Below are 27,308 nucleotides of genomic sequence, written 5' to 3' on the forward strand. Positions count from 1 at the left end.
ACTTTCAAAGCTCTTGGAGCTGGGCGCAGTGGCTCACACTTGTCATGCCAGCACTTTGGGAGGCTAAGGCAGGAGGACCACTTGAGGCAAGGGGTTCAAGATCAGCCTGGGCAATATAGTGAGATGCAGTCTCTAAAAAAGGTTTTTTTAAATTAGCTGGGTGTGATGGTGTGTGCCTGTAGTCTCAGCTGCTTGGGAAGCTGAGACAGGAGAATGGCTTGAGCCCAGTAGTTTGAGGCTGCAATGAGCTATAATTGTGCCACCACACTCCAGCCTATGTGACAGAGCATGACCCTGTCTCTAAAAAAATACAAATAAAATAAATAAAACTCTTTGACTTTGTATCTTCAAAGATAGAAGATGCTATTTGTATCTTCCCAACTATAGTTTATTGTGATAGAGAAAATCTCATCTGTAAATAGGGGGTATATAAGTCATCTCTAATGAGTATTCCTCCATGGGAGTGTGTAGTATTGGTGTATGTGCTCTTGTCTCCTGAGTGGTGAGCTCCGGAGAGCTGAGTCTAGTACGGTGAGCAGCACATAGGAATACCATAGGATTTTTTTTTTATTTAATAGGATGAAGGTCCCTTTCAGCTCTGTGATCTATGTAACTTGCCTAAATTACCAAGTGAATTCAGTGCCAGAACTGGAACCAAAGTGCTGGTCTTGTGACTCACCAGGCAAATACTCCTTCATAGATTCTTCTGCTTGGGTTCTTTTTTGTTTCCATTTTGTGGTGTGTTTGAGTACCAGTACTGTCAAATGTGGGAAGGAGGCCTGCAGAGAGTGGGAAAGCGGGGGTGGGGTGGGGGTGGGGTTAAGGTAACACAGGAATGGTAAAGTAAGTCACTTGTAATGCTGCAGTTCTTGGGGATTATTCACAGGAAGGGAGTATCCATACATTTTCTAGGGAAGTTGGGATGGGGAGTAAAAAATGATTTAGGTGACAGAATTGGGTAAGTAGATTGCTTTGGGCAGAGAACTAAGTCTGGATCCAAATAATCCACTGGGGCAAATGACCATGTCAACCTACATGTAATAGGGAGTTCGATAAAAGATAATGAAGAACATAAAGCAGTGAAAGAAAAGCACGAGGTAATTAAACCAGCACTCCTTGCAGATTTTGGCACTGTGTAGCTAGGGGTACGTTCTGCTTCATTTCTCCTTAACTTTTCTTTCTAATAATTAGCAATTTCTACCTAGCTGTAGAACTTCAAAGCTTAATATTTTTCTTAATGCTTGTAAAATGCATTAAAAATTTTGTGTAAAAAATTATGATTATCTACTATCTTGTTTAATCTCTATCACCTTGTTTTTTCAAGACATAGAGTTTTGTTCTGTCATCCAGGCTGGAGTGCAGTGGCATGATCTTGGCTCACTGCAACCTCCACCTCCCAGGTTCAAGTGATTCCCCTGTCTCAGCTACCCAGTAGCTGGGATTATAGGCATGTACCACCATCACGCTCAGTTAATTTTTTGTATTTTTAGTAGAGATGGGGTTTTACCATGTTGGCCAGGATGGTCTCAAACTCCTGTACTCAAGTAATCCACCTGCCTCGGCCTCCCAAAGTGCTGGGATTACAGGTGTGAGCCACTGCGCCCAGCCAGCACTTTGTATTTTTTTAAGAACTTCTTTTTCTCTACTGATAGACAGATATAGCCGCTAAGAATATTTATAGTTTGATTTATTTTATTATGATTTAAATTTTCTCATGATCATTCTTCCTATTATATTCATCACTTAATTATGGATTTTGCAGAAAAATTCTTGGAGTTATATTTTTATCCAATGAGATACTCATATTATAGTTACCATGAGAGAATTTCCACTTGTATAGATGTTCTCTGTTTTGAAGTAAAAAAGACTCTCAGGGAATGAATCTGTCTGTATCAAGAATGGTTAGGAAAGTTTTCAAGTACCCTTGAAATAAACTTCAAAAGAAGACTTAGACTTGTGGTAGAAATTTCATTTCCATTTTAGACTTTAGTCACAATCACTTGAAACTTTTGTGCCTAGTATGTTACCCCTAGCTTGATAAGTTTTAATGTTGAAGAAACTTACGTTTAGAGAAAATCCAAAGGTGGCATTAGGTGGCATTAGTTTCTAAATCTGAGAGGTTGATGTTCGCATCTTTGGCCTCGTTTTTTTATTTTTTATTTTTTATTTTTTTAATTTTATTTTATTCATTTATTTTTTATTATTATTATACTTTAAGTTCTAGGGTACGTGTGCATAATGTGCAGGTTTGTTACATATGTATACTTGTGCCATGTTGCTGTGCTGCACCCATCAACTCGTCAGCACCCATCAACTCGTCATTTACATCAGGTATAACTCCCAATGCAATCCCTCCACCCTCCCCCTCCCCATGATAGGCCCCGGTGTGTGATGTTCCCTTTCCCAAGTCCAAGTGATCTCATTGTTCAGTTCCCACCTATGAGTGAGAACATGCGGTGTTTGGTTTTCTGTTCTTGTGATAGTTTGCTAAGAATGATGGTTTCCAGCTGCATCCATGTCCCTACAAAGGACACAAACTCATCCTTTTTTATGGCTGCATAGTATTCCATGGTGTATATGTGCCACATTTTCTTAATCCAGTCTGTCACTGATGGACATTTGGGTTGATTCCAAGTCTTTGCTATTGTGAATAGTGCCGCAATAAACATACATGTACATGTGTCTTTATAGCAGCATGATTTATAATCCTTTGGGTATATACCCAGTAATGGGATGGCTGGGTCATATGGTACATCTAGTTCTAGATCCTTGAGGAATCGCCATACTGTTTTCCATAATGGTTGAACTAGTTTACAATCCCGCCAACAGTGTAAAAGTATTCCTGTTTCTCCACATCCTCTCCAGCACCTGTTGTTTCCTGACTTTTTAATGATCGCCTTTCTAACTGGTGTGAGATGGTACCTCATTGTGGTTTTGATTTGCATTTCTCTGATGGCCAGTGATGATGAGCATTTTTTCATGTGTCTGTTGGCTGTATGAATGTCTTCTTTTGAGAAATGTCTGTTCATATCCTTTGCCCACTTTTTGATGGGGTTGTTTGTTTTTTTCTTGTAAATTTGTTTGAGTTCTTTGTAGGTTCTGGATATTAGCCCTTTGTCAGATGAGTAGATTGCAAAAATTTTCTCCCATTCTGTAGGTTGCCTGTTCACTCTGATGGTAGTTTCTTTTGCTGTGCAGAAGCTCTTTAGTTTAATGAGATCCCATTTGTCAATTTTGGCTTTTGCTGCCGTTGCTTTTGGTGTTTTAGACATGAAGTCTTTGCCCATGCCTATGTCCTGAATGGTACTACCTAGGTTTTCCTCTAGGGTTTTTATGGTATTAGGTCTAACATTTAAGTCTCTAATCCATCTTGAATTAATTTTTGTATAAGGAGTAAGGAAAGGATCCAGTTTCAGCTTTCTACTTATGGCTAGCCAATTTTCCCAGCACCATTTATTAAATAGGGAATCCTTTCCCCATTTCTTGTTTCTCTCAGGTTTGTCAAAGATCAGATGGCTGTAGATGTGTGGTATTATTTCTGAGGACTCTGTTCTGTTCCATTGGTCTATATCTCTGTTTTGGTACCAGTACCATGCTGTTTTGGTTACTGTAGTCTTGTAGTATAGTTTGAAGTCAGGTAGCGTGATGCCTCCAGCTTTGTTCTTTTGACTTAGGATTGTCTTGGAGATGCGGGCTCTTTTTTGGTTCTGTATGAACTTTAAAGCAGTTTTTTCCAATTCTGTGAAGAAACTCATTGGTAGCTTGATGGGGATGGCATTGAATCTATAAATAATCTTGGGCAGTATGGCCATTTTCATGATATTTATTTTTTATTTTTGAGATGAAGTCTTGGCTCTGTCGCCCAGGCTGTAGTGCAGTGACACGATCTCAGCTCATTGCAACCTCAGCCTCCCAAGTAACTGGGATTCCAGGCTCACGTCACCACACCTGGCTAATTTTGTATTTTTAGTAGAGATGGAGTTTCACCATGTTGGTCAGGTTGGTCTTGAACTCCTGACCTCAGGCGATCCACCTGCCTGGGCCTCCCAGAGTGCTGGGATTACAGGTATGAGCCACCATGCCCAGCCTTTGGCTTAGTTTTGACTTGTGGTGTCAGGACTGCAGGAGATGGTTCCAGGGATCAGCAGCAACAGACTTTGCACCTCCACTTTTTATGCCTAGCAAGAAGGGAAAACATGTTTATTTTTACCAAGTAGTTATGCATCATTGATATCTGAAAAGCATGGATTTCAAGCTTTTGTTTGTTTACTTGCTTGCTTATAGAGTACTTCCTCTCTAGATCAGAGGTGTCAGGAGGGCAGGGCCTATCTCTGTCGAGTTCACTAATTATTCCCAAAACCTTGCATGGTGCCTGGTACAGAATGAGTCCTCAGAAAAATGCTTTTTGACTGGAACTGAATGAGTGCTTTATATGTTACTTTAGCATATATTATCTGTAGTATAATTTTTATCCGTACTGTAATTTTTTCAGTAACCCTATGAGGTCGGTTGGACAAAGTATTCTTTTTAGATGAGAAAGCAGATTCAGAGAGACTGACAGGCCTTACTCAAGGGGAGTGAATAAGAACCTGAATCTTAAGCTTAGGTTTTTTCACTTTAAGTCTAACTTTTTTTTTTTTTTTTCCCTCCCTATATCAGACTATTTGTTTCTTTCCTCTGGGTCTAAGGCAATCTTAGAGGGAAGTGGGGGTTAGAAAGAGGGAGAAGGTATGGCCATTCATCAGAAACCCTTCAAGAGGGAAGTAGCAGAATATTCTGTTAAAACACAGGGCCCCTGCAGGCTGACTGCTTGGGTTCTAATCTCAGCTCTGCTACTTGCTGGCTCTGTGACCTGGGGCAAGTAAGCCTGTCTAACTTTTCTCTGCCTCCACTTCTCATCTGTGAAATGGATGTAATAATAGTACAGTACTCAAAGGATTATTACGAGGAGTACATCAAAGGAATTAATATTTGCAAGGTGCTTAGGACAGTGTCTAGCACATCGTGTATTATAGAAGATTTGTTAAATAGGAAGAATATGGGTGATTATCACATGCTAATAGAATTTAGAAAGTTATAAATCGATAGCACTTAAACTTCTGATGTTAAGAAGTTAAGCATAACTAGGATGTTTTGTTTATTTTGGCTGGGTTGCTACAGTCTTTTGCTTCCATTTTTCAGCTGCAATTTATTGTTCTTTTCTGGTGCCACTCTCTTTACTCATCTTGATTTGAAATTAAAAAAAAATTTTTTTCCAGAAATCTTCAATGATGAATTACTTTTTAACAAGAACCTGATTATAGCTCACACTTTCCCCTATTCAAATCACACAGCCAAAATGTGTGTGTACTGTGAGAATTTGGTATTTTTTTACAGTCTGTAAACTTACATAGTTCTCTTATTATGTGCTTTTTAATATGTTTTCTTAATAGTAATGGCTATATGTTTTGAAAAGCATATATATATGAGTAGAGCTCACAATATGCTTTACAAACATCATCTCATTTAATTCTTAAACAGAAACACCTGGGGGATAGATATGTGGGGTGGGGGAGGGGGAGGTCTCCCCCCGCCATTGAGAAATGGAAGTTGAGAGAGGGAAACTTCTTTAAAGTGATGTACCTGGCTAAAGGTGAAGCCACTGTTTAATCTCTGACTCTTCAAGTTCTTAACATCTTTCTGCAGCCTCTTGTCTTTCCATGGAAAGTGTCAGTTTTAGAATGTTAGTACCTGGAAGATAGGTTCCAGATCTGTGAAGCATAATTTACATAGAGGACTTTAGAGTCCCAGGCACAATTGATACTTAATAAATCTAATGTTGGGGAGGGGAGGGGATTTAATAGTAACCATAATACTGATTTTGATGACAGACTATCAATTTTCATTTTTAAAAATTCTCAAGTGCAGAAAAAGATATCTTCTTTTAAACAATCTTGTTTTATAAGCCAGATTAATTGATTCAGCATATTCATGGATGACTAACAGCTATGCTATATTGGAACCTTTCTTTTTCTGTTGTTTTATCAGATTTCTGACCTGTTTGCTTTGCTTTTATACACTGTCCTCAGTCCAGATGGCAGGTACAGGTCATCTTACATGCTATTTTTGTTTAGTAGATATTTAAGTTACTAATAGAATGAACTCAGCAGAGCCAATTTGTTTGTCCTAGTACATGCCTTTTCTAGTTTTATTAACTTTTGAAAAGTAACATTAGTCTCAAGCACTTTGTGATTGTGATACTAACATTAAATTTAAACTCTGAACAGTATTTTTTTGCTTGTTTGTTTGTTTGTTTTTAATAGGGACAGGGTTTTCCCATGTTGCCCAGGCTGGTCTCAAACTCCTGGGCTCAAGTGATCCGCCTCGGCCTCCTGAAGTGCTGGAATTACAGGCATGAGCCACTGCACCTGGCCTCTGAATGGTGTCTTAATCCTCATAGATGTTCTGTATTTTCTGTCCCGTAAACTTGCCTATGCTCTTCTTAAATGCAGATACTAGAATAAAGTGGAATGCTAGAATTTTTTTTTTTCAAAAAATATAGAATAACTTGACCATTAACCTAGCTTTTTCTATTTTTAACTGTAGTACCAGAAGAAAACATTGCAACTATGAAGTATGGAGCCCAAGTTGTAAAGGGGGAGCTGAAATCAGCCTTATTAGATGGTGATACTCAAAATTATGATTTGGATCATGGATTTTCAAGGCACCCAATTGATGATGACTGCCGTTCTGGCATCGAGATTAAGCTAGGTCAGCCGTCCATTATCAATCACGTACGGATACTCCTATGGGACCGAGATAGTCGGTAAGTGATTAGCATGACTTAGAAACTGACATTATATTTGAGATGACTTAACTTTGTGGTCATCTACTTTTGTTACATAGATATGATGGTTTATCTCTTTGTGATCATTCTGCTATCTCTTGAAGGTTGGTTTTGGGGAAAGAGTTAAAGGGTACATTTCTTTAAAAGAAATACACTTTTTTGTTTTTTTCTTCTTATAAAAATAATATGTGTTTATTGTAGAAACCGTAGAAAATATAGAAAAGCACATAGAAGAAGATAAAAATTGCTAGTAATCTCATTACCGATTATTAATCTTCATATGTACCTAGCTAGTGTTTTTTTCAATTATGCATGGACACATACACAAAACAGAAACCTGCGCAAACATAGTTTTATGGATTAGATATACAAAAAGCTAATTTTACTTTTAATACATTGTGAACATTCTACCCTTTAAAAAATATTCCTCTAAAATGTATTTTTAATAGTTGTTTTATATTCTACCATGAGTTAACATTATTTACTTGATTCATTAGTTTTGGATATTATAACCTTTTAAATGCATTTTACCCTATGGCAAAGAGAAATATTGTCTTTCAGTGTGTAGATAAGTATTATCCTCAAAACAAAAGAAATTTGTGAGAAAATTTAATCCAGTTTGGGAACCCATTCAGTTTCTTGGGGGCTTCAGAATTCTGCCTTTCTTTCAGCCACTGTGATGCTTTCACCCACTGTGGCTTCTAGCTTCAACCATAATGGCAGAAGTACCAGAGCAGTATGGTGACAAGAACTGAACTGTTTCCTTCATTGCTGTTTATCATAAACCCAAACCCTGCCTACCCAGAAACTGTGCCCCACTGATGCCTCTTTAGATCTGGGTATGAAGGGCTTAAATAGTAATGATGATGGTGTCCTGCAAACCTTACAAGGTAGTGTGTTTCTTCTGTTAGCACCACTGCCACCACGCTGGCTTTTTAGGCCATTTAAGCCCAGTGTGAAGGGAAGCTTTATGAAGTAAGCGTCAGCATTTCCCATGTGCATGGGTGTGTGAGATCCCCAGGTTATCTTTTCCTGTTTGTTTTTTATTAAGAATATATTTTCTAATATGTAGCTTATTGGATATAATTTGATGTTTTTAATTGGCAAAGTGGAACCAATCCACATATCTCATTTCCAAGAGTCTCTGATTAATAATAACAGTATAATAATAATAATACGTATTTGCAGCACTTTCATTACTTTTATGTGGTAGACACTGTTCTAAAAGCTTTACGTATTTCACTCATTTAACTAATAGTGAAATTATTATAAAAATAATAAAAGAAAAGTTTAGTATGTTTGAAACGAAGTGGTTGTCATCGTTTCTGTGATGTTAAATATTTATAGGCCACTTTGTGTTAGTATGTGCATTACATTCACGAGGGATTTAACTTTACCACATAACAGTTCTTTTCTTACAGAAATTGTTGCCATTCTAAGCAAAGGTGAAAAATTCAGAATCTTAAGCCAAAAAGATTCTGACGTGTTGTAAAATTATAGCCTGTGTTACTGATAACCCAGAGAGGTTCAATAAAAGGTTATAACCAGTTTGAGACTGAGTGATAAAATGAATGGGAGTGAGGGGACAGCAAAGAAAATGAGGGGATGACACAAAATAAGCTGACCTTTTCTGGTCACAACTGTGGGTTGCAGGATGACATTTATGGTCACCTAAATCTTCCAAGATTGTTCCTGTTGATATTACAGTACAAGTAATAACTGCATCTCAGATTTAAATTTGGCTTATGACAGGGGAATATAGATTTGTTCAGGATGGGACCTGCATGTAATGGTTCGGAGTAGCTGACTAGGGGAGGATGATAGGCTGTTTTCATTACTGCCAGATTATCAGCTGGCAAGTTTTAAGTTGTACCCAAAAGAAACGTGCATTATCCCTTGACTGGTGTCATTTATTTTTTTGCGGGTAGCTTGTATGTATGGGAGGGTAGGAGACTGGTAGGCAGCAGGAGATAGGCTGCCCTCTGTGGGGGAACCATTCCAAGTTGACTTTCTTCCTTAGAGGGGTGGCCGAACACCCTGGCCTGGGAAGGTAGAGGGAGAAAGTGTACTTCCTGCTTCTCTATTTTCTGTTCTTCTCTCTCTCGTAGCATCATGTATCTTCTAATATGGTATAGGTGAGGCATCCTGACCATGTTTGAAAAGGAGTAAATATCTCGCATGCCTGATGTGTCAAGTACTGTGTAGGACCCTGGGGATATGAGTATAAATACAGGATGGCCTTTGTTCTTAAGCAGCTTATGATTTGAGAAAGCAGACAGACAACCTGAGAGATAATTTCAGTGCATTGTAGGTGAATGCTGTCATAACATTGTTTTGTTATTTGAATTTCATTATGTAGAAAATGTAATTAGTGAATTCTGTATTTTTGTATCTTTTAACAGTTTATTAAAGTACAGCTTTGTATTGTTATTTTAATATGGTAATTTTTTTCTGCTTTTTCCTTTTGATTCACAGGTCTTATTCATACTTCATTGAAGTGTCAATGGATGAACTTGACTGGGTTAGAGTGATAGACCATTCCCAGTATCTGTGTCGTTCTTGGCAGAAATTATATTTTCCAGCCCGTGTCTGCAGGTTAGTTCTCAGTGGTTAATAAATGATTTTTATTTTTGTATAAGGAGATTGGACTTTGAGAAGCAGAACTGCATTTTTTCATCTTGAAAAAAGAGTTTTTCAGGATGTCAACTACTAAACATATCCCAAGTAAAAAACTTAGGAAAGTATGGAAAAATTACGCATCTTAATATTTACAGTGTGTTGTGGAACTATTTATACAACATGTCTTGTATAATATATATGTAGTACACACATGAATGAATGAGAAGGGACAGGGAACATTTGAGAAGTGGAATTTTTTTAAGCTCTGTGCTATACAGTGAATGGTCATATTCATTGTGAAACATTGAAAGCAGAATTACTGTTAGGGGTGCATTCTTCTTAGGAAAGCCATGAGAGAGATTTCTGGAGTCTTCCTTGGCAATGGCCAGGGCCGGAGGAGATTTTTGAATGCCAGTGTGCATGTTCTGGTTATCTGTTTTTTCTGTAGGTTAGTGGTTAACAAATGGGGTTTGACAGAACGGGTGTTTCAAGTGGGGTTGCATTTGGGGCAAATGAGGCTTAGCTAGTGGGGCTCTAGGCTCAGAGCTTCTTTTCAGCCAGAGCACCTCCGCTTTTATTTTTGTTATGTATTGCAGCCCTCAATATTGTTGTCTTTTAAAAATATCAAAAAGCTACAGTTTTAATATTTCATATTCTCCCTTTAGGTATAATCCATCATTTAAAATTTCTGAAATTTTGTAAAGCCTATACAAATTAGTGAATTTGTTTAGGTGGTTAAAGGGCCCCAGAATTCTGCTGTTTTTTTCTGTTGTAGTTTTCTCACTGGAAATTGCCCTTAGATATTCTTTACCTTAAAGTCAAAAGATTAAAGGTAGAACATGATTAGTTTGTTTGCTCAGGAAGAAAAGGGAAGGAATAAAGTGAGTGTACACCACAGAGAATGTGGGGCTGGCCCCTCACCCATGACCCATCTGATCTCCCCCTGTGGCTGATTGGGAGCAGATGGGGAGGCACCAAAGCACTTAGTCTCTTGGTCAGAAGTTACTCTTATACTTGTGAAACTTATGGTCTAAGAGCAAAAGGCTGAATTTTTACCTCCACTATAGGAACTTCACAAAACCATTCAGCCTCTGGTACAGTAAAGAACGTTGCCTACATTTTTTTTTTATTGGTATGACCAGACACAATGTTATTACCCAGGGATCCTCTTGTGTGAAAATGAAGAAAATCAATTTCATTTCCCCAAAGACAGACTTAAGTGTCTCAGGTCTGGCAGTTGCTCTTTTATCAGAGGAGTTTTGAATGGATTAAAATAAGAGGGACAAGAAATTGAGTGAAGATTCCATATCTTAGAGCTGCCTGGGGATACTTCCAGAGTGACAGAGGGACCCCCATGTGGAGGAGGAGATTGAGTCTGCATTGACTCTGGTTATTACTGTTGTATCTGATTAAAACACAGGCAGCATAACAAAGCGTCTGATATGGACTGAAGGACTATGTGTTTGCATTTAATTTGCAACAACAGGAACATGACTCTCAGAACAAATCATCATGAATATAATACCTGACAGCCTGTGTGCTTTACCCACCTGAAAGCTCCTGTTGTATGTATGGAAATATGTGCCTTTGATCATGATCTCTGGCTTTTAGAAAATATACTTTACCTTTGTATATTAGTGAGCATGATTATACTCTCCTTATTTTGTCTTTCCTGTCTGGCCTTGACTTTGTTGGTAGAGCTGTTATGTGTTTAGAGACTGGCTATATTCATGATGCTAGTTTTTGTCTTGGTATAGCCAGCTCCCAGTTCTGGTTGAAAAATACTGAGCAACAGTGATCTTAGTGATAATGATAACAAGAAGTGGAAAGAATCTTGATATCCATGTTAATAAGAATTTTTTAAAAATTCAAACCACCTTATTATATTAATTACTACTTTCCTTAGTAAACTGCCTTTTTTACTAGTTCGTAATTTTATAGTATTTAAAAATGAACCTAAGAGTATGTCTATAGATTAACTGAGGATGTCTTGGTGTTTCTTTTCTTCACAATTATTTATTGTCTAACTAAACAATGTTCTAACTACACTTCTTCCAAGAACTTCACTGGGCAAATAAATTCCTTATTTCCTCAGCACGTAAGTGTTCAATTTGCATTATGTTCGTTAATTTGCACGTTTGTATGGCAGCTTTGTTCTTTAGTGTCCTTTGCGTGTTTATCTTGCCTCTGATACTAAAATTACAAGCTCTTGGAGGCAGGGAGTATGGATTCTAATCTTTTATTATTCTTGCACAGTGCTCAGACTGTGACCTTGTATGCAGTAGGTACTCTATAAATATTAGCATAGGTTTCATGGTGTCAAGGCAATGACTATCTAATGAAGAGAGATTGATCGAACATTAATATGTACATATATTCCTTGGGACTTTTTAATCTATGTATTCATTAATACATATATGAATGCTGGAAAATTCTCTGTAATGGTAAATGGTTCTGAATTCTTTGCAAAGGTTACTTTGTTTTTTCTTCAGGAAACTGAATTTGGAGGTTATTCCTGAAGAATGTAAGTGTCATGTATTGATGAAAGATTACATCTAATACATTCACAAAAATAATACCTGATGAATGGGAAATCTGAGATTACCCCATCCTCTCTCTTGAGTTTAGGCTAAACCACATATGAATCAGAATTGTGTAGTAGAAAAATAATGGGCTGTGGAGTTAGGTAGAGCTCCTCTCAAATCTTTGTTTCACCTCATATTTGTGTTGTGATAAGATTGTGCCTCTCTGAGCCCTAGTATCTGCATCCATAAAGGATAGGAATACCAACACCTCTTCGTGGGGTTAGATGTGAGAGTTAGATGATATAGCACATTTACATGTACGGAGCACAGTTCTGGCAGAAAGGAGGGGCTCAATAAATGGCAGTCATTTTTATTATTTTTCCTAATTTCAAACCTTCAGAGAGAGTCATCCCTGCCATCCTCGTTGGTCATGGTAGCTCTCATTGTGAAGTGGCTCTCACTCTCACCTCTGGAGCCTAGTCTTTTTGGTACTTTTTTTATTGCCAATCCATACATACAGTCCAAAACATGGCTTAAACAGTTTTAGCTTAACAACCAGCCCATCTTTGTATATGTCTAGGAGTTTTCATATATTTTCATTGGTAAAATATATATAACATAAGATTTGCCATTCGTCTGTCTTGTCAAATGTAATTCAGTCAGAATTCACCTCAGCAAGATAGTCAATGTTATCTGGTGGTAGATAACATCAGTCTTCAGAGCCAGTGTGATCATTCCAACCATGATAATGAATGCAGGGCAATGGTCCGCTTTGCCTTTCTGGACTTGTTTTAGGAATGTTTGTGAGTTAAGTGGGGATTACTGTATGTAGCCAAAAGCTTAGACCAGTTACCCCCTTCAGACTTTAACTGGAGATGGAGAAAAGTGACTCATCAATTTATGCTCAATTTTTCATATGTCTTGAGAACCATGTTATGTCTTATCAGCCTTTTCTTTCTAAGGGAATTCCACTTTACCCATAATCTGTAACCTTCAAATTGTCTTCTTGGTTATCTGGTAAACTCTCTCTCAGTCCTTTCCACCTTAGATGATCGAGTCTAGTACTGAACAGAAAACACTAGTAAGGAATAGTGAATATTGAGTACTGTGGGGGTGCTTTTAAAATTTTGAGCTGTTCCTCAACATGGTGCTGTTAATTTGGCAGCCATATAATATTGCTGAAAAATGAGAAAACTTTAAAACATGAGTGTGAATGGGTAGAAGTAGAATTCAAAGTGTGCATGTGACTGGTGGCTGGAATTGCAAGTGAAATCTTGGTCTAAAACCTGAAAGTTGAGAGAGAAGAAAGCAGGGCTGAAAGCAAAGTTCTCAAGGTTATGCCCGTTGAGAGAGGGAAGAAGAGCGTAGGTGGGAGAGGGATTTACCTCAGGGGCTGGACTGAGTTTAGAGGAGGATTAGGAGCATTGTTTACTGGAGACAAGGCCAGACAGGGTGTTGAGATGGGTGTAAGTTGATAATTTAGAGCCTGGCATAGGAGAGATGAACTTGTTTAATACAAAACTGGGTTTCTTTCTTTATTTCCTTTTTTAAAAATATATCAAAATGGAAATATCTCTCATTATAAAGTTATAATGTGGTATATATTTTAAATATTGATAAAACTTGTCATCTGGAAATGTTGTACTCAATTTCTACCAATTGCATGCAAAAATGCCCCTTTCTGTGAACCTTCACCAATGCAGACACTGTCACCATTTTGCCAATGTAATATATAATTTGTTGAAAACAAAAGTCCTATTTTACTTTGAATTTCTTTATTGGTGAGTTAAAGTATCTTTTAACACTGGCCATTTGTTAATTTCTTATTTATGAAAAGCCTGTTTTTGTCTTCTGCATATTTTTCTTCTGAGAATTGTCTTTTTCTTTTTGTCTTGTGAGAACATATCAATACATACGTATATGACATTATTCTTTTGCCTGTCATATATGAAATTTGTTACACATTTTTAGTGTTTTATTGGTACTTTTTGCCATATAGGATTTTACTTTTTAAAAAATGTATTCAGATCTGTCCGTCTTTTAATGCTTTCTGGCTTGGTATTATGATTAGAAGATTATTCCTCATTCTAATATTAGAGAATGTTAAACTTTTGTGTGTATATGCATATTTTTTTCCACTACTTGTTTTTTTTTTAAGCTTTATATCTAAGTGTTTAATACAGTCAGGGTATTTTGCATATATCTTTTCAGGTGGGGATAGTCAGTTGACTAAAGTCATTTATTTAATAATCATTTTTTGCTATCCTAATGTGATCAGCCATATTTATCATGAGCTGGATTCTAGCGTGTACACTACTCAGTTCCACTGATTTCTTTGATGCTTGCTGCAAGTATTTTAATTATTGTAGTTCACTGCCCTCCTTTTTCTTCTTTTCTTAGAATGAGAAATTGTCGTGTGCCATATGTGTCATAGAAAACAGAAAGGGTATCATAGAGCATGTGCTGCAAGCCTGTCTTCTGGTTGTCATAGTCACATTAGAGGCCATAAGTGATGATAAACATCTCACTAGAATGGTTCTACTTTCACTTACAACAGGAAATTTAGGCATGCTTCACCAGCTAAGGAAATAGATTTTGTGTATTCATTCGTTACTCACCCATTCAACAAATAAGCGCCTACTTTATGCTCTTGTTGTACTTGATATTGAGGCCAAACACTGAAGAAGTTTGCCAAGGTTTCTGTGCTCTTGGAATTTGGTAGAAACAGACTGAAACAAACAAATAATAAGAGCACATGACATAATTATGAGTGTTGCAAAGATAGTACTGTGATAGTAATGGAGGTCAGGGGAGGAGGATTATTTTAAATAGGGTGGTTAGAGAAGGCCAGAGACAAGGGGCAGGTGTTTTAAGCTGAGATGAAGGGGGTGATATTTTCTGGTCATTGTTTTACTTGTTTGTGTGTGTGTGTATGTGTTTCTTTGTATTTTAGATGGGCTTGCTCTGTCACCCAGGCTGGAGTGCAGTAATGCCATCTTGGCTCACTGTAACCTCCGCCTCCTGGGCTCCAGTGATTCTTTCACCTCACCCTCCTGAGTAGCGGGACTACAGGCATGTTCCACCACACCCAGCTAGTTTTTTCTGTTTTTAGTAGGGGGCCTTGCCGTGTTGCCCAGGCTGGTCTTCAACTCCTGAACTCAAGCGATCTGACTGTTTCAGCCTTACAAAGTGCCGGGATTACAGGTGTGAGCCACCATGCCTGGCCCATTGTTTTAGATATTTACACAACATCTAAATATTTTCTTTGGTGTACATTGAATATTATTCAGGAGTAGCTGGTCTACGTAGGAGACCTCATTATATGAGTACTCTAACTTTACTGTGTTTTGATATATGGCATTTTAATCTCATTTATTGCTTCTATACATTCTAGGCCCCCCTCATTCCTGCTGTCAATAGATACAGCATAATTTTTTTTCTCCTATTCTCATTAGATTATAGTACCTATACAGTGCTATAGATCTACATAGAACAAATGAGGAAATAAGCATTGCTATTTATGGAAGTATTCGTTTCCTGCCATATTAACGCTTGTATAACGTGTGTCTTGTTTTGTTTCTCTTTTGTTCCCTACACCTCCGCCCATAACTGGGCATTGATATACTTATTTACTTTTAAAGGCGGACACTCTTACATTATTCAGTGTTCACTAGATTGCTTTAGAATCCTAGCTAGAATAATGCTGAGCCTTTACTTTCTTCTTAGGACTGGAGACCTTCACAATTCAAGAAATGCCTTATTCAGATGTAAAAGAAACAGGAATAGTTTCATTTTTAAAAAAACCAATCTTTTTAGTTCATACTTAGTTTCAGTTATCCATCTACCTACAACCTTGATATTACAGTTGAACTAGCAAGAGCAACCCACATAGAGGAACATTTTCTTCTAAGAATGCAAAGCAAAGTGTAGCCACATGGTGTCACTAAATTATAACAATTTTACTTGAAGCTAAAGAGAATTTAAAAATTGCTTTTTTATACCATCATATTTAAATATAAATGGTTCTGAAAGTCTGTGATTTGTGAAATAACATGTGAAACTATTTGTTCTATTTAAGTCTTTCTGCTGAGTTAATGATGTCCAAAGTCCAGAGGTATATATTTTGGTGCTTGCTAGCTAGTTCTTGAGTTGTCATCTGCAAGGCATAGGTGAAATGTGGGCTTCTGTAGTCCAGCTATTCAGTTTCATGCAAATAAGTTTTTTTAACCTTCCTTTGGAATTTTGAAAGAGAAGAGTAACTCAAAGGAGATAGGAGATAGATTTTCTGAATATTTCAAAGGAATCAGAAAACAGAAGAAAAGAGGAATGAGGATAAAGAGAAATGAGGTTACAGGACCTCAGAAGAGGTAGGAAGGGAACAGTCTAACATTTATTGAGCATCTTCTATGGGTCAGGCACATCTCATTACCTTGTGTAATTCTTATAATAGCCCTGTAGGAGAAAAACCACTACTTAATTTTATAGATGAGGAAATGGAGCCTTAGAAAAGTTAAATTTGTAACCAGGTCTGCCTGACTCCACATTACATTGCTGCTGCAAGAATCAAGGTAAAGAAATAGCTCTACCTTGCTGGTAGGAGAAGGAGGCATTGAGCCCTGAAGAAGCTCTTACTGCCTCTTTGGAATGAGCAGTTTCCCCCAATCCTGTAGGGGAGGGCCTGCTATGGCCAAATTCTACTAGTGCTGGTCACCCAGACTACACACACATTATACTAATAATATGTTTTCTGTTTTAAAATGCTCCAAAGGGAGTGCAGCAATCCTTTATCTAGGTATGTTTTGTCAGTTTGTCTGCAGAGCTTCGAATTTTCCTGCCCCTTAGTTCTCCATAAGATCATTTTACAGTATTATTATAGAGTGAACCTAATATTCTTAAATCCTAGCTTGTTTTGATTCAGCTGTGTTTAGAAACAAATTCCATATATTATGAAATTTTTATTTACAAGATTTCTTCACATCTTGAGTTGCTTTTTTTTTTTTTTTTTTTTTAGTTGAGAAATTTTCTGTTTATTATTTTCACCTAGAATCCTTTTATTAGGGGGAAAAACACAACAACAATAGCAAAAAAAAAAAAAAACCCCAAAAAAACCTGCCATGTTTTATATTCAGTAAGACCTTTGAGAAATGACTGTTTGTCCTTAAGTTATTCAATTGAATCCAGGCTTCTTTGTTTTGTTTTGTTTAAAGGATAATAACATGTTGAGCTTCTTTTGTGTGAGAAAATAAAACAGGGTTGCCCTTTTCCTTTGCATTGTATTTTATAATTTTAGAATATAAATTAGTGTCCTAATAAGCTTATTGCATGAGATGATGTTGTTACTAACACTAATAACCTGTTGTTATTACCACAAACAGCCATTGTCTCTTTTTCATTCTGAAAGGGCAAAAACTATATTTGCTTCTGCTAACAGTTGCTTCCCAAGCAGTTAGGCCCAGGATTAAGTTCAGGTAGCACCTTCTATGTTGATCATCAAACATCTTTTTTCTCATGTTTTTCTTCCCAATACTACTTTATTACTTATGGGATTTATTCATTCAGACATTCATGCAAGAAACATTTATTGAACACATGCTATATTGCAGGCATCTCGTTTAGGTGCCAGATATAAAAAGATGAACAAGACACAGTGGCTGCTCTCAAGAATTTCATGATATAGTTTTTGCCTTTCCAGGCAAAATAATGAAGAATGTTCTGTATATTCAGGACACTTACCTAAGGTAGACTCTGCATTGGACTTGACCAAATCTAAACCCTTCTCTCAAAGCTCTCCATCATTAGATTCTTCTGCTTCTGTAGCGTCATTCTTGGTTCTTACAAAAAATACCTTTTTTTTTTTTTTTTGTCTCGCAAGTCCAAATTGTCTGTTTACCATCTACCCACCCATAATTCCTACCTATGTCCCTAAGCTCAGAGAACATACATAAATGACAATCTTCTCTTTCTGTGTTACCTTGTATAACTGTGTAAGGTATCTAGGAGTTACTTGGTTTTAGTTAAAGCTATCTCTTTTAAAACTTCTTTCTACAAGATTAGAAGACTCCCTCTGAAGAACTGTAAATCACGTCGTCACAGAAAACAGTAAAAATTCCCAAGAGGTAAAGAAAGTCCCCCTCTTTGGAGCCAGGACTTGAGTTAGCGTCTTTTGCTTAGAAAAATAATATGTTATATAGATATTTCATTGTTGGGTACCTGCTGCACGTGAGGAAATGAATGTTAGTCTATCAGTTTTCCTTTGCGAAATATCCGTTAGGAGTCTGTTTGGGTGTACTGCAACTCTCCCAACACTTATTTGTGAAACTTAGGAAATCCTGAAGCAAGGAAGGAATAGAATGCAAAGCCATTCAGGACTTGGGGGCTTCTAAATATGAGCCAAGAGCCTCCAGCACAAGGAACAGAGACAAAAGCGAGCTACTGAACTGGGAATGGAACCCAGGAATTAATGAAACTGGTGAGGAAGAGTTTCCAGGACCTTCAGTCCAGCTTCTGAAGTGAATAAGAAAATGCAATCAATGAAACAAAACTTCATTTATTGCTTTTTGGATGACCAAGAAGATGGAGGGACAATTAGATCTTGTAGATAAACAAACTTCGATACAGATTTTTTTGTGTGTGAATTACATAGTCATTTTTCTATCCTGCTTACTTTGGCAGTGGTGCTCTAAAAAAGATATTGTTGAGTAGTTAATAATTCTCTCAGTGAAGAGTTAAATCTTGTACATTCAAATTTCACCCCGTACTACTTAACGACAATTGCTCTCACCTTTCATAGTATTTATAGCTTGAATCACCCAATTAACCATTAATTATATATCTTGTATACTTTTGAAATCATTTTGCAGTTCCTGGACCTTGCTTTATATTCCTTTGCTAGTAGTGGCTCATCAGATATCTTGTTGAATCTCCTTAGCCCTCTAAGATCCCTGAATGCAGGTACCTGGATAATAATCTATTTTTCTGGAAAATACCCTTTTAACACTTTTTTTCCCCCAGTGTTAGAAGGAAATAACAGGAAACAAAGTTTTGTATTGTTTTCCACAGAAAATATGTTTAAAGAAAACTGTGAGTACAAGTCCCATGGTTAGTAAAATCATCAGAGCTTTCTCAGTGATCGTTATAAATGGCAGAAGTTCCCTAGATCAGGGTGCTGTCTGTGGATACAAGGTTAGCTCAGGGGAGAGTAGACCAGAAGTAAAACAAGATTGCTTGTCAGCTGCCAGAAAATCTGGGCAGAGTGCCAGACCTGGTTCATCTTCTAAAAATTCATCTCCCAATATGAAAATAGAGGGCTCAGTCCCTGCTAGGAATGGTGGTAGCATGAACGCTTGGACTTCCTTCAGCCCAAAGCACTTTATTGATGCGAAGAAAGGTGGGGGGAGTGGACTGTGGATTGGAGTGGACTGTTGGCATTGACCTCATTTAAGAGCTGTTGGCTGGGCGCAGTGGCTCATGCCTGTAATCCCAGCACTTTGGGAGGCCGAGACGGGCGGATCATGAGGTCAGGAGATCGAGACCATCCTGGCTAACACGGTGAAACCCCGTCTCTACTAAGAATACAAAAAATTAGCTGGGCATGGTGGCGGGTGCCTGTCGTCCCAGCTACTGGGGAGGCTGAGGCAGGAGAATGGCGTAAACCCAGGAGAGGCGGAGCTTTCAGTGAGCTGAGATCGCACCACTGCACTCCAGCCTGCGCGACAGAGTGACTCCATCTCAAAAAATAAATAAATAAATAAATAAATAAATAAGAGAGCTGTAATATTTTCTTTAGCGGCCTTATGTTTCAAATTATAATTTCATTAGTTAATAATTGTTCTTGCAAATAATGTGGGTCATATATATACATGAATATGTCCTTCTTGATAAGAAGCTATAGGTTTAATTTCTAATAGTCATAGAAATTCTGTGCACATTATGAAGCTATTAGAATGTAACAGCTGTTTTAGTTCATCTCATCCTGCAAAAGAAATGTGATGCAGACTAAAATGATCAGTAATTATGTATTTTGAAAGCTAAATCTTCAGTTATTAGAAAGAACTAATTTACGCAGTAGTTACTGATAAAACTACAGTATGCCATGAGTTTCAAAGTTAGTGTTATCGCCTGCCTAAGACTATGAAAGAGAAATCTGTGCCAAAAGACGTTTTTCCTTCTTTGAAATCCTCTTTTGCATTACCCATTGTAATTTTGGAGTTGCAAATCAACAGTAACAAAAAACTGCTTGATATTTTTCTAAGGAAAAAAATTAGAAGGACTGTTAGAGGGAGCAGGATTTAGAAGGACTTTATTTTATGTCTGTTGATCAGTGACTACCATCTGCCTTCCATTTAATGTTGTAGAAGCATGCATGCGTTTCCCAGTTCTGAACAGATGATGTGCATGGTTTGTTGAGATATATGTATATTTTGGATGTGTGTGTGTATGTATACCTACAGTGCTTAAAATCACACTTGAAGTGTAAAACAGATAATGAGTCTCCATTTTGGGCTGATTTGCATATTCAGCTCTTACACACAAAACAAAAGACTACAATGACACTGATTTTCTTTTCTCCTTGAGAATCAGCACTAACCAGCTGTCAATGAATATTTCGATTAAACACTTTTCTTTATTGGGGAGCTTTGGGGCACATTCTTTGTGTAAACATATTGTTTTCTTTGATTTCAAGGGACATATTTTCAGTATGATTCATGGATGCATCACTCCGGTAAGCTGTCGTGCACAAAAATATATTTTTCTCTGTAAACTTCCTTTTTACCATTGATTTCTCTAGGGCAAAAGTATGGTTAAGAAAAAATATTTCAACTCAGGATATTTGCCTGAAATAAAGGTGGAGAATATACCTGCTTTAAGTAAACTGAAGATTTTAAAGTATAGATTAATAACTTGACTTCTTTAAGATTTTTCAAGAAGATTTAGCAGTTCCTCTAATACATTTAAAATATGATTTGACTACAGAAATTTGGTTAATATTTTTATATATCTTTTAGCCTGCTATGTATAATCATACACAAACATGTTATTTACAAAAATGGTATTATATAGTACATGCTATTTTGAAACCTTACACATATATCTTTATATTTATTGTGGTTGTTATTCTATATCGAAAAATCTACTTTCTCTTTGAATTTTTTTTATCTTTAATTTTTTTTAGTCAAGTGCAGTAGTGAGAAGTGGACCAAGAGTAGAATAAGGATTTCGATCTGTAACTGACTGTGAACAATCAATTGAGATAACTCACTACCTTCAGACCAACCTACTTTATCCTTTTAAACAATAGCACAGTGTTCTAAATGTATTGTTGCTTGTTGATTACCTGACCAGTTCCCTATTAAGGGACCTTTAGGATGTTTCCAGTTTTGCAATTACAGAACAATGTAGTCTTTGCCCCTTTGATTATCTCTAAACAAGCAGAGTCAAAGTATTATAATCATCTCAAAGTGTGAAACATTTTACTAAATGCTATCCACAAATATTGTACCAGTTTTTCCTCTCCATGAATGATAGTTTCTATTTTCCCACATTCTTATCAACAATGGGCATTATCATTATTTTGAATCTTTGTTTGAACTGACAAGCAAATCATGGTCTCATTTGTTTTATGCAGATTTGTCATTATTTGTAAAAATTAAACAACTGTGCACTTGTTGATAGACATCACAGTTTCATAGAAAAGATGAAAGTTGAGTTAGCCTCAAAGGATAGTTTGTGTTTTGCTCAGATGGTTTGACAGGCCTTTTCCCGTGAGGTCATCTCATGGGAACAGTGGTTCTCAACTGGGGGTGAATTTGCTCCCTTAAGGGATATTTGGCAATGTCTGGAGACTGTTTTGAGGTGGTGCATACTACTGGTATCTAGTGAGTAGAAACCAGAGATGCTATTAAACATCTTACAATGCACAGCACATCTCCCTACAACGAAGAATTATCCAGCCGCAAATGTCAATAGTGTCAAGGTTGAGAAACCCTGTTTAGGAAAAGGTTGCAGTGATGTGATTAGTGAAGAGGACTTGAATTAGAATGTCTTTGGTTAAATGGTGAAAGGAAATAGCTGTAAAAGACAGTTCAGAAGAAAAACCAGTCAAACTTTATGACTGATGGAAAAAAAAAATCAAGAAGTTGAGCCAATGAGAATTTTGAAGTTTGGAACCTAAGTGACTAGGAAATGGAGTGACACAGGTAGACAGAAGTTGTGAAGGAATCACTTTGAGCTAGTTGCAGAATTATTATTTAAGAAGAAAATGGTAACATTTGCTATTTTATCTGCTTTGTTTTCGTATAGTGAGATTCTTTTTTTTTTTTTTTTCTTTTTTGAGACAGAGTCTCGCTCTGTCGCCCAGGCTGGAGTGCAGTGGTACGATCTTGGCTCACTGCAAGCTCCACCTCCTGGGTTCATGCCATTCTCCTGCCTCAGCCTCCTAAGTAGCTGGGACTACAGGTGCCTACCACCACACCTGTCTAATTTTGTTTTTGTATTTTTAGTAGAGACGGGGTTTCACCGTGTTAGCCATGATGATCTCGATCTCCTGACCTTGTGATCTGCCCACCTTGGCCTCCCAAAGTGCTGGGATTACAGGCATGAGCCACCACGCCTGGCCATAAAGTGAGATTCTTATTTTATGCTTGGTGCCAGGATTAAGTTGAATCTTGGATTAAAAAATCTCTAACTAGTACCAAACATGTGGTCTCAGTTCCTCTTTCTGAAATGTTCTTCTCTCATCTCCGCTCCTGAAATCCCATCTATTCATTTAGCAAGCTGAAATGCCACTTCCTCCAGGGAATTTTTGATATCCCAAATGAAATAAAAGTATTTTTTTCCTATTTATTCAACAAATACATACTGAGTGCCTGCTACATGACAGGAACTGTACTGGGACTGGAACTACAGTGGGGAGTTTTAAACACACATCCCTTACCCTTATAGCTTACAGCTTAGTAGGAGAGTCAGATATTAAACAAAATAATTGCAAGTAAAGAAAGAATTATAAGCTCTGATAAGTGTGGAGAGAGAAAAGCACAAGTGGGCAGTAAAGGTATAACATGAATACAATTTAAACTGGGGAGTCAGGGGAGGTCCTTCAGGGAAGAGATCTTTGAGACCTAAGTGATGATTAAGAGTTAGATAGGCAAAGGCAAAAGGAGAAAGCATTTGGAGCAGAGACAGGTAGGGAAATCTTGAGGGAGGAAAGAACTTGGCTTGCTTAAGGAAATGAAAAGACATCAGTGTACTGGGAGTGGCAGCGAGGTAGAGGGGAAAGATGGGTAAATGATGCAGTCGTTCAGGTCTGCATATGTGTGGGGGGCACGTTAAAGAGCTTGTAGTAGTCTATCAAATGTGCGGCCCCTGGGAAGGTGAAGGTTGTGACATGATCTGACTTTAGTTTTTGAAAGCCTTTGCCTCCTTGTGGGGAATGGATTGAGGTAAGCGGGAGTGGAAGGAGCAAAACCAGTTAGGAGACCTCTGTTGTAGCATAGAAGAGGAGTGGTGGTCTCGTGTAAGGATCGTGGCAGTGGAGTCAGAGAGAAACGAGTGGATTTGAGATGTGTTCTTCAGCTTATGCGACTTCCAGGGAGCATTGTTAGATATAGGCTCGAAGATGGAAAAGGAGGCCTGGGCTAGAAATAGAACCTTAAGGATTGTTGTCATAGAGGATGATATTTGAAGCCATAGGAGCCAATTAGATCCAAAAGAAATAGAATGTAGTAAAGTGTAGAGGAAAAAGAAAAGAGGACCTAGGACTGAGTCTGAAGTGCTCCAAAATTTGCTCTGGTAGAAGAGGAGAAAGAAATAGGGAAGGAATGGCCAGCAAAAAAAGGACAGTCAAAAATGTGTGGCTTCAAGAAAGAGGGACAGGTCATCAACGCCAGATCAAGTAGATGAGGAATGGGAAGTGTCCATCAGCCCTGGCAACACACAGTGCACGGTTCACCTTGGTAGGAGCAGTTTTACTGATACAGTAGTGGTGGAAATCAGATTAGAGTGGGTTAAAGAAGCAAATGTACACTTTATAATAAAATTAAACATACATACACCCATTAAGCCAGCAATCCCCCGTTAGCAAAATTCATTCAAAGAAAATAGGTGTGTAAGCATGCTTATTGCAGCATTGCTTATAGCTTCAAAAAACTGAAAACTACCAAAATGCCCATCAATAGGGGAGTTAATTAAAATGGAAAAGAATTAATTATATCCATATGAATCAACCTAGAGGGATTTTAATAAAAATTGTTGATGAAAAACACAGAGATACTTCTTTTGTCAATAAACAACCTTACATATGTATATAAATGTTTATTTGGATTTATATGAGAATAGAGAATGGTGTGGAAGGATACACACCAAACTTTAATATTGATTAAGCAAGTATTATTAGATTTTTATTTATTTTTTGTTATACTTGCTATACGATCGTTTTTAAAAATAAATAGGGAGTTGAAGTTACTTTTTACAAGTTTTGGGAGATGAGGAAATGAAGAAAAAAGAATAGATCACTTTTTTTGAAAAACTTTGCCATGAAGGTAAATACAGCTACCTGGTGGACACTAGAAATGCATGTGCTTTTTAAAGATGAGAGGTGCTAAAGCATGTTTAAATACTGATTAAATGGATCCAGGAGGAAGAAACTGAAGCGGGAAGGAGAAAGAGTCAATGGAATAAGACACACCTCCATTTCGTGTAACAGAAGGAATGTTATGTTTTTGTATTGTGATGACTTCTATTTTCCTGTGTAGTCTTTAAGACTGCAAAGCATGTGTTTTTAAGTGTACCCTACAGAATCTGGGTCTGAAGGAGTCCACATCACAATTTGATCTTTGCAGATTTTGGCTTCTTGAGAAAAATACAAATTGTAAATATCTTGTTTTGAAAATGGCATTATCTGCAGGGTATTGGTAATAAGGATAGATGCCTTATAGTACTAGGTGCACTGGCATGCTCTCTCTTTCTCTTTCTCTCTCTAATTTCAACTTTTATTTTACATTCAGGGGGCACATATGCAGGTTTGTTACATGGGTATATTGTGTTTCGCTGAGGTTTAGGTTACAAATGGTCCTGTCACCCAGGTAGTGAGCGTAGTACCCAATAAGTAGTTTTTCTGCCCTTGCCCCCTCCCCCACCAGTAGTCCTGAGTGTCTACTGTTCTCATCTTTATTTGCATATGTACCCACTGTTTAGCTCCCACCCATAAGTGAGAGAGTAGTTTTCTCTTCCTGTGTTAATTTGCTTAGGGTGATGGCCTCTAGCTGCATTCCTGTTGCTGCAAAAGACATGATTTCATTCTTTTTTTATGGCTGTGCATTATTGCATGGTGTATATGTACCGTATTTTCTTTATCCAGTCCACTTTTGATGGACAGCTAGATTGAGTCTATATCTTTGCTATTGTGAATACTGCTGCAGTGAACATATGAGTTCATGTATCTTTTTTGTAGAACAATTTATTTTCCTTTGGGTATATAACAAATAAAGGGATTCCTGGATTGAATGGTAGTTCTAAGTTCTTTGAGAAGTCTCCAAACTGCTTTCTACAGTGGCTGAACTAATTTACATTCCCATCAACAGTATATAATCCTTCCCTGTTTTTCTGCAGCCTCTCCAGCATGTTATTTTTTAATAGCCATTCTGTATCAAAAAGTAAAAAAATAACAGATGCTGGTGAGATTGTGGAGAAAAGGGAATACTTATACACTGCTAGTGGGAGTGTGAATTAGTTCAACTACTGTGGAAAGCAGTGGGGCTATTTCTTTAAAGAACTAAAAACAGAATTACCATTTGACCCAGCAATCCCATTACTGAGTATATACCCAATGCATTATAAATTGTTCTACCACAAAGACATATGCATGCTTATGTTCATTGCAGCACTATTTATAATAGCAAAGACATGGAATCAACCTAAATGCCCATCAATGGTAGACTGGATAAAGAAAATGTGGTACATATACACCTTGGAATACTATGCAGCCATAAAAAAAGAGCGAGATCATATCCTTTGCAGGAACATGGATGGAGCTGGAGGCCATTATCTTTAACAAACTAATCTGGTAGCAGAAAACCAAACGCTGTATGTTCTCACTTATAAGTGGGAGCTAAATAATGAGAACACATGGACACAAAGAGGGGAACAGTAGACACTGGGGTCTGCTTGAGGCGGGAGGGTGGAAAGAGGGAGAGTATCAGAAAAATAACTATTGGGTACTATAATGGGTACCTGTGTGATGAAATAATCTGTGCCTCAAACCCCTGTAACATGAATTTACCTATATAAACAACCTGCACATATATCCCTGAACCTAAATCAAAAGTTAAAAAAATAAAAAATAAATTTCAAAAAAGGGAAAGCAAAATATTGTGTAGTTTTTTTAATGTTTATCTAAAGGATTATATTTAGCAGTAATGTTTTATTTTTATTAATTTGCAAATATTTTGTGTACAAAAAGATTTTGATTTTGCATATATACAAATAAAACATTTTATTTATTTCTGACAAGTAAAAAATAATGGTAATAGCTATTATGATTAATGTGAGGTGGTATCACATTGTGGTTTTGATTTGCATTTCTCTGATGATTAGTGACGTTGAACATTTTTTCATATGTTTTTTGGCTACTTGTAGGTCTTTTGAGAAGTGTCTGTTCATGTCCTTTGCCCCCTTTTTAATGGAGCTATTTGGTTTTTGCTTATTGAATTAAGTTCCTTATAAATTCTGGGTATTAGACCTTTGTCAGATGCATAGTCTGCAAATATTTTTTCCGATTTTGTGGGTTGTTTATTCTGTTGATAATTTCTTTTGCTGTGCAAAAGCTCTTTAGTTTAATTAAGTCCTACATGTCAGTTTTTGTTGCTATTGCTTTTGAGGACTTAGTCATAAATTCTTTACCAAGGCTGACATATAGATAGATGGTATTTCCTAGGTTTTCTTTTATGATTTTTATAGTTTGAGGTCTTACATGTAAGTCATTAATCCATCTTGAGTTAATTTTTGTGTATAATGAAGGGGCAAGGTCCAGTTTCATTTTTCTACATATGACCAGCCAGTTATCCCAGCACTGTTTATTGAATAGGAAATTCTTTCCTCCTTGCTTGTTTTTGTTTGTTGAAGATCAGATGGTTGTTGGTGTGTGGCTTTACTTCTGGGTTCTCAATTCTGTTCCATTGATCTACATATCTGTTTTTTTACTAGTACCATGCTGTTTTGGTTACTGTAACCTTATAGTATAGTTTGAAGTAGGTAATGTGATACCTCAAGCTTTGTTCTTTTTGCTTAGGATTTGCTTTAGCTATTCAGGCTCTTTTTTGGTTCCATATGAATTTTAGAACATT

General features: G+C 37.1%; 1 protein-coding gene and 2 long non-coding RNA genes across 8 annotated transcripts in view; 2 read left to right on the plus strand and 1 right to left on the minus strand.

Annotated features, from left to right (window-relative positions):
* The window catches only part of BTBD9 (BTB domain containing 9), a 481,979-nt gene that overhangs the window by 54,789 nt on the left and 399,882 nt on the right, over positions 1-27,308 (plus strand). For all 6 annotated transcript variants that reach the window (XM_078000050.1, XM_015136280.3, XM_028847607.2 and 3 more), the window contains 2 exons: positions 6,586-6,805; positions 9,302-9,421. In XM_078000050.1, the coding sequence (XP_077856176.1) occupies positions 6,586-6,805; positions 9,302-9,421 (340 nt within the window). The remainder of the gene's footprint in view (positions 1-6,585; positions 6,806-9,301; positions 9,422-27,308) is intronic.
* LOC144340378 (uncharacterized) lies at positions 21,712-26,310 on the plus strand. Its single transcript, XR_013416444.1, has 2 exons — positions 21,712-25,105; positions 26,114-26,310. It is a non-coding gene; the product is annotated as an uncharacterized LOC144340378 (long non-coding RNA).
* LOC144340388 (uncharacterized) lies at positions 23,421-27,031 on the minus strand. The gene is made up of 2 exons (XR_013416454.1): positions 26,121-27,031; positions 23,421-25,111 (listed from the first exon to the last, which is right to left on the minus strand). It is a non-coding gene; the product is annotated as an uncharacterized LOC144340388 (long non-coding RNA).

Source organism: Macaca mulatta, chromosome 4 (assembly GCF_049350105.2).
Source record: "Macaca mulatta isolate MMU2019108-1 chromosome 4, T2T-MMU8v2.0, whole genome shotgun sequence".
In the NCBI taxonomy this organism is placed as follows: domain Eukaryota; kingdom Metazoa; phylum Chordata; class Mammalia; order Primates; family Cercopithecidae; genus Macaca; species Macaca mulatta.